This window comes from Cyprinodon variegatus, unplaced genomic scaffold (genome assembly GCF_000732505.1).
Source record: "Cyprinodon variegatus isolate N-32 unplaced genomic scaffold, C_variegatus-1.0 Scaffold624, whole genome shotgun sequence".
Lineage (NCBI taxonomy): Eukaryota > Metazoa > Chordata > Actinopteri > Cyprinodontiformes > Cyprinodontidae > Cyprinodon > Cyprinodon variegatus.
In genome coordinates, this window is record NW_015151077.1 from 240,983 (window position 1) to 248,390 (window position 7,408).

The 7,408-nt window shown below is 40.6% G+C and overlaps 1 protein-coding gene across 2 annotated transcripts in view; it reads left to right on the forward strand.

Annotated features, from left to right (window-relative positions):
* The window catches only part of dlgap5 (discs, large (Drosophila) homolog-associated protein 5), a 16,629-nt gene extending 9,908 nt beyond the window's left edge, over positions 1-6,721 (forward strand). The window contains exons 11-19 of one of the 2 annotated variants that reach the window (XM_015393110.1): positions 1,540-1,698; positions 1,791-1,879; positions 1,960-2,120; positions 2,201-2,299; positions 4,787-5,000; positions 5,070-5,470; positions 5,557-5,719; positions 6,109-6,152; positions 6,297-6,721. In XM_015393110.1, coding sequence (XP_015248596.1) covers positions 1,540-1,698; positions 1,791-1,879; positions 1,960-2,120; positions 2,201-2,299; positions 4,787-5,000; positions 5,070-5,470; positions 5,557-5,719; positions 6,109-6,152; positions 6,297-6,401 — 1,435 coding nt within the window. In that variant the 3' untranslated portion in view covers positions 6,402-6,721. The remainder of the gene's footprint in view (positions 1-1,539; positions 1,699-1,790; positions 1,880-1,959; positions 2,121-2,200; positions 2,300-4,786; positions 5,001-5,069; positions 5,471-5,556; positions 5,720-6,108; positions 6,153-6,296) is intronic. The other variant, XM_015393111.1, reaches the window with a different exon arrangement.
* Positions 6,722-7,408: the final 687 nt, after the last annotated feature.

The following is a 7,408-nucleotide window of genomic DNA, read 5'->3' on the forward strand; positions in this document are numbered from 1 at the left end:
TTAAAAAAGAAAACCCAGATGTTTATGTGAAAATGAAGCTATATTTATACCAACCATTAATCCTGTTTATGTTTACTAGTCCTTATTTTTTTATGCCAGGAGTGATCAGTGGACCTAATTGTTGCAATCTGTCACCATCTGCTGGCGATACGAACTCACAACTCCATCAACTCAGCAGCTTTAGCTCAATCTTGAGTTAACATTAATGCTTCTGTGTTTTTCTGACAGCTGCTTCTGATTGAACCCTCTTGGCTTCTAACATTCTGTGCACTTTTTCACCCTTATGGTTTGACTTTTGCTTTTGCACGTCTGCTTGGTGTTCCTTTGCTCTCATTCTTGTTTAACCATTGAGCTCATTTACGTCATACCAACATAACTTTGGTCTCCTTATGGTAAATACTGAAGAAGCTTAAGTTTATTAACACATAGAGAAAACCTAATGGTAAAACAAATAATATTTAACAAGTAGAGATGCAAGTTAACAATTAATGAATTGATCTAACCTTGATTGATCCTTTCGACTGACGATTAATTGATGCAAGGCCACGTTCTTCAAAACCCACGTTTTCTCTTGTAATAAGGGAATGTTTCCATTAACATAAGGAGCTAAATATATTTTCAATATGCTAGATTTAAAAAGTCATATTTTAAGATGTATTAAATACTAACGGAATAAACAAAGTTTTGTGACACATTATTAAACCAAACACATTTACAAGGAACAATAAAACCAGAACCTATAAAGTCACTGAATAGAAAAGATAAAGAAAATGCATGGAGGAGGTATCATTTAAAATGTACAGAGATATAAAAGTATCTTTAATAGTCGTGGTATGTCGCCCTGACATACCAACAAACAAAGTTTGTTACTTTGTTTTAATGAGCTGGAAGCCAACTGTGATGTTTGGTCCATTAATCAGTGCTGGGAGAGTTCTGTTAATGAACTCCACATCATCATTGTGTCCTCGCCATCAAAGCACCTGAGAAGGTGCACCGCTCCTCCATGCAGCACGGCTGAATGGCCGCTAATTAGGTGATAACTGAAGGAGTTTATCTAGTGTTTATATTTAAAAAGCAGAACTGCATAAAGTTCATTCTGCATCCACTGCTGGGAATAATCGCAGACTGGACTCTGCATCATTTTGTTGTTCTCATCTTAGCAGACCTACACTTTGGCATTACCAGTGATGCTCTCCTTAAAAATTATAATCAACAATCATAAATCTATTATTACAAGCTTACAGAGTGCATTCATGTAATCAAAATCTTTTATATGCAACCAGAAGAGCTGCTGGTGTAGAAATTCATAAAGTCTCAGTTTGAGACTGACCCTCTTAATCAACAATATCAGCCCAAAGTAGTTTATCTTACTGTGCTTGTTTTCTGACACTTATGGTTTGACCTTATTAATAATGTTCTTTAGTATGAAAATGTGTCTTAAGGCAATCAGGGGTCATATTTTTCTTTTTTTGCATAAGGTAATTTAAAAATGCCACCTGTTTCTGATCTAAATTTTACGCTGTGGCTCTTTCTGCCCAGTCCCAGTTTCAATCTCCCAGCAGCCCCGGTGTTCAGTGCAGAGGCTCCCGCTGAGTGTGAAGAGCCGCTTCCTCCTCAGACTCCCAGCAGCTCCTCTCTTCATACGTCTCCAACCTCAGGCAGTCCTCAGGAATTAAAGCATGACGTTCCTTACTTCAGGTAGTGCATGTTTTTTATTCATTTTCTTTTTATTCCTATCACCTTAACTGTCTTATGACTAAAAAAATTAAAGTATTTTCTCTTTTATTCAGGTCAGAAATTTCCAATGAGACGGACAGACTAACGAGCCTTTGTCTCCACTGGGAATCCAAAGTGGAGGATGAATCCATCCCAGAGGAAAGTGAGTATCTTCTTCTCTAGAAGAACATTGACCAAGTTGATCAACAGAGCCGTATTCAGTTCAGTGCTCCTGTGTGACAGTGAGAGACCGAATGCGTACAGCCGTAGGCCAAGCCAGGCTGCTGATGAAGGAGCGTTTCAACCAGTTCAGTGGTCTGGTGGATGACTGTGAACTGGGCCGTGGAGAGAAGATTACCACCTGCACCGACCTGCAGGGCTTCTGGGACATGGTTTATTTCCAGGTATGAACCTGTGGAAGGCAGAAACAAATTAGGTTTGAATTCAGAAACTACCACCATAACCAGATGTGTTGGGCTTTCAGGTAGAAGATGTCCAAAAGAAGTTTGATTCTCTCAAAGAAGCAGAGAGCCGTGGCTGGATGGAGGAGCAGAAACTTCCACCAAGGCGGAGGAAAGTCAAGGTGAGGCTCCACAATTCAACAGCAGCCTTAATGTTGTTTTTTTTCCCTGCTAAATATTTATTTAAATAATATTTTCTATCATTCATATACAGGTGCAATCAGAGATTTAAAGGCCAATTTCAATCATGTTTTCTGAATCTCTTATCTGACTGTACATGTTTTAGCAGATTGGTTTAATAACTGTTACTTTAATAACTGTAAAGCACAACTTTCTCTTTTTTATTTTAAATTCTTTTTTTTATCTGAAAATCTCAAAATACATTAAAATCCTCCAGATAATGGGACACAATGTAGAGTGATGGGCTAGTGCAGGGGTCAGCAACCCAAACTGCCCAAAGAGCAAAAAAATAAAATGTAAAAGTCTCATATATGCCTGGTATGGCAACACGGGCTCTTAGTGTATTATCTCACTATAGAAAGGATGATGTGGGCTTAAATATATAATAAACATCCACGTTTACATGTTTATCCTGGAGCAAATGTCACATAGCAGCATGAGGTGAGGGACGAGCAGTGAAGCTCCCATTGCGCGGCGCTTCACCGCTCGGCGCTTAGCCACCATGCACCGTGCGGTTTAAGTTTTGTTGCATTGATGAAATGATAGAAACACGATAAATAAATCTTTCTATGGTGGACGCGTTTCTATTGGTAGGAGTTGATTGAGTCATGAGGAACCGAGCAGGAACTGAAATCCCACATCCTCCGTCACCAGCGCTCCTTGGTTTAATTTATATTTTTAGGATTTGGTGAAAAAATGGAAGAGAGTTCACATGCATTAAAGCGCTACCTGTTTGATCTGAGGACGGTTTTCCATCCTTGTAACTAAACTAGCAGCAGTTGTGCAGTTTGGAGATGCAAACTTCTGAAATCTATCTTTGCGCTCCTCTAATTTATCCAGAAGTTCTCCAATCGCACCTTTTCTCTCCCTCCCAGCGTGGTGGTCGGCTGCATATTTAGCCTTCCCTGGAAATGCCTTTCCAAATTACTCTTTTTATTTTTTGACAGCCTCTCATGATGAAGCAAAAATGCAGGCAATCCTTCCGCATTGATAATGAAAGCAAATGATTTGGTCTGTTTGAATCCTCTTTTCTCATCAGCTATCTTCTTTTTTCCCTTTGGGTTCCATGGTCTGAGACTCACCTGCAGCTTTGGTTGCCTGGCACTGGCATTGCAAGTTGTAATCGCTGATCTCTATGGCTATGAAACAAATTATTGTTTACATTTATTTATAATACAAATGTTTACAGTATTGGAAAACATACATTTTTGTTTAACCTCCTGCACACTATATTAAAACAAACAAACAAAATAAAATCATTTTCCATACATTTCTGAAAAAGCTCCAGGGAGCCGTAAAGGGGAGGCTAAAGAGCTGCATGCGGCTCCGGAGCAGCGGTTTGTCGACCCCTGGTCTAGTGGTTAGAGCAGTGCGCTTGTGCTCTGAGAAGGTTGCAAGTACCCAGGTTTGATCCCCACAGGCTGCCACTCTGGGTCTCTGAGCAAGACCCTTAACCTCAGACTGCTCACTGGCCGCCCACTGCTCCCTAAGGGGAGGGGTTATATCAGAGGTGAATTTCTCCACTGTGAGATCAATACATTTCTATTTCTTTGTGTTTCTAAAAATCAACATCTAACTTAAATGAATAAAAGCATTTCACATGTAGTCTGTTACAGAGGTTATTTTCAAATCATATCAAAAATATATTATTTGTCTAAAACAGAGGCCATCAACAGGGTTTCTGGGACACCTAGGGGTCCATGGAGGTACTGCATGGGGGTTGTGAAAGTTTTGGTTGATTTGATTTTATTTACTTTTTATATTCAACCCTGCAATTATTTCCACTAATTGAAATGTCTTTAAATCCACATGAATTCAACAGACTGTATTAAACAGATAAATGGAGGCAGAAGATGTCTTTCAGTCATCAATGCTCACATTCAGCGACACACAGGAGCTCTTTCAAGCTGGGCACCGTTTCATTCACAACACCTGTCCCATCAACCAGGAATCAGAAACACTTTAATAATCCCAGGGAGGGATTACTTTAGTTACATTACTCCATCTGTAATGGAGTGACTATCGGACCACTTTGATATAACAGTTTTATACAATATATATAATTGGGGTCCCCGCTCCATCTCGTCATCAGTTTGGGGGTCCTTGGCCTGGAAAACGTTGAAGACCCCTGCTCTAAAAGATCAACCAGTGTCCAACTCTGGTTTAGTTTCCTGTAGTTTGCTAAATGCTTCTGCTGGCTTCATGTTTAAAAAGCTGATAGTTGAAACATGTGAATCTTGGTTCAGTAACATAATTCACACTGAGGGGAGGATTCACCTGGATCTGGCCTAACCAGGATTCATTTTGGAAAAAAAAACTTTGTCCACTTCCCTTCCATGTTGATTTGCTCAACCAGCCTTAAAGATTGGATTCAAACCAATCCACAAACTAACAAACTTCAACCTGTTCTTTTATTTTTTATTTTTAAGACGACCTCAGTAGCTCCCACCAAGCCAACAGGAAACAAAACTGCAGCCAGATCTCGTCTGGCTGCTGTGAAAGCTGCAATGAAAGCTCGCCAGGAGGCAGCTGAAGCAGAGAAGACATCCAAAGACGCTGATGTGCCGCAGCCACAGGTGGAAGGCCAAACGGTCGTCTTTGACGGAGGTTTCTTCCAGGTGGAGAGCCCAGCCAAACCATCAGGTGAGCCACTTCTTTTCTGTTCATTACCGATAATCTTTTGCATCATTTTTACAATATACCATATTTTAGTGCTTTCAGTTCGGAGATCTAGCCGCCTAAGCGCTGCAGCGCTGCCCTGCGCTTCTCCGTGCTCCAGCTACTTCTCACCCAGGAGAGTCACCCGGCGGTCCCTGGCATTGGCCCAGACATCTGTTGAAGCAAACGCTTCCCCTGCTCAGCCAGTCCACTCTGCAGAGAGGTTTTGCCTTACTCTTGAGCATACTCCAAGACCAAAGTCTCAACCAGGAACTCCTCAGATGTCCCAGAAAAAGAGCCACACGGCAAATCTCTCTCCTGTGAAAGATGTGCTTTCAGAGGAGGCCCAGTCAGTCCAAAGTCCTCAACCATCAGAAATCTCCTCTCCTGCTGAGCAGGTTCCAATGGAGACAAAGCCGTCTGTCTGTCCCACACCAGATGGTTCCATAATTGAGGTACGGTCGAAATAGTTCTCTTTATATTAACCCTACTCCTTGTTATATACTGTAAATGATTTTGGTATATTTGTTTATCAATGCAGGAAATCCCTGGTTTGGACTTTGAACGTTATCTCCAGCCATCACTGAGGTGCAGTTTATCACCAAGAGGCAGCGTCGCCGTAGAGATGTTATCTATGGGAACAGATGTAGAGATGGAGAGTCCTAAAGGAGAGGCTGAGGAACTGCTGACTCATCTAGAGCCAGGTATGAAAAAGGGCTAGAAGAACACTGCACACGCCGGCTTTTGGCATTCTCACAGGGTGACACTTCACTAAGCAACAACCTTGAAAATTGTTCATACGCCCAATTTCTGTTTTAATTATTACCATAATCCTTAAATCAGTTAAAAGAAAGGTTGATCCAGATGTTTTTTTTTCTCTTCCTCGTTAGCCATGCCTTCCTTTATTACATAAATCTCAAAGAATAGATGTTTTTGGTGTTAAAGTGAGAAATTGTCTGTATGAACAGTTTATCAAGGTGTTCTAATGTGGAAATCACTTCTCATTTTTAATCTACTCCTGCTTATTGCTGCCTGTCTGGTTGCTTCGGGGGAATAAACTCTTGGTCACGGTTTTGTTCATGTGTCACAACAGCACCGTCAGCGGCGTCCCTGGTGTCCACTCCTCAAACTCCACAGGTTAATGTTTCACTTGTTCTTTTCGATTGTAAATAACATACTAACTTAGATCAACACCCCACCCTTCTGCTTTTAGTGGTTCATTCATTCAAGCATTGTTTTTCTATTTTTACCTGAACACATTTTCTTTGTGTTTTGGTGCAGACTGCAGCGTCAGCCCTGCTTCTCTTCACCCCCGACCTCACGGACAGGATCCGCCAATCCACCTGCCCCAGTGACCTAATGGTCTTCACCCCTCCTATGATTTAAAGAATATCTTGCGTTGACTTTACAGGATCATTGATGATCCTCTCTGTTTTAAAACTCTTTTAAAAATAAAGTTGTAGTTAAAATGTAAAGTCTATATACATCCAGTGCTTTTGGGTTGATTCACTTTTTCATACAGTGGATAATGCTGAACAGGCTGTTGGTTTATGTTGAATATGGGTCTAGTGACATCTAGTGGAACAGCTGTGCAAGGTCAAGTACTGATATGCAAAGTCTGGTTTTGTTGTCTACAGAAACTTGTCATGTTGTAGAGCTGTTTTCTTTTGTGGCATTCATTTTTTTTATATATATATTTGGCTTTTCATACATTTTTTCACATGGACCTAATATTTTATTTTGAATTTTAATAGAAAATTAAACTCACTGAAACCGAAGATTCTGTCAAACTTTACAATGACTTCTGAAAGTATTGTATTCAGAATTGTAATAAAAAAAAATTGGAATAAAGGCATAGTTCATTGGAATCAATACTCACCATTTGCACAAAAGTCCGCTGTTTAGTCAGACTGAGTTTTTACTGCAGCTTCTCTGCTGGATTTAATTCAAACCTTTTGGAGAACACTTGAAAATGCTTTGATCTAAAGCACTACACTACAGCTCTGGCTGCTTGTTTCATCTTCCAAAACCTTTTTGTCCAGTTCTCTGCTCAGTTAAGCTTTCATTCAACTTTGACCCCTTCCCCCCAAAAAAAGGGTCCAAACAGAATGATTCTGCCACCACCTTGTAACGAGGTGAGAATGGTGTGTTCAGAGTGATTTAAGCATTGTTTGTGCATAACATATAGGCCAAATGTCCTCAGACTTCCACTTTCATAAGGGCTGGATTTGTAGGGTGGGGATACCAAGACGAGCCGTGGGTATCTGCGGCTCCTCCAGAGGTTCTTAGGGGCTTCTCTGTCGTCTATCATTACTGATGTTCAATTCAGTTTTATTTCTATAGCACCAATTCCCAACACATGTCACCTCAAGGCACTTTACAGTTCAACCAGA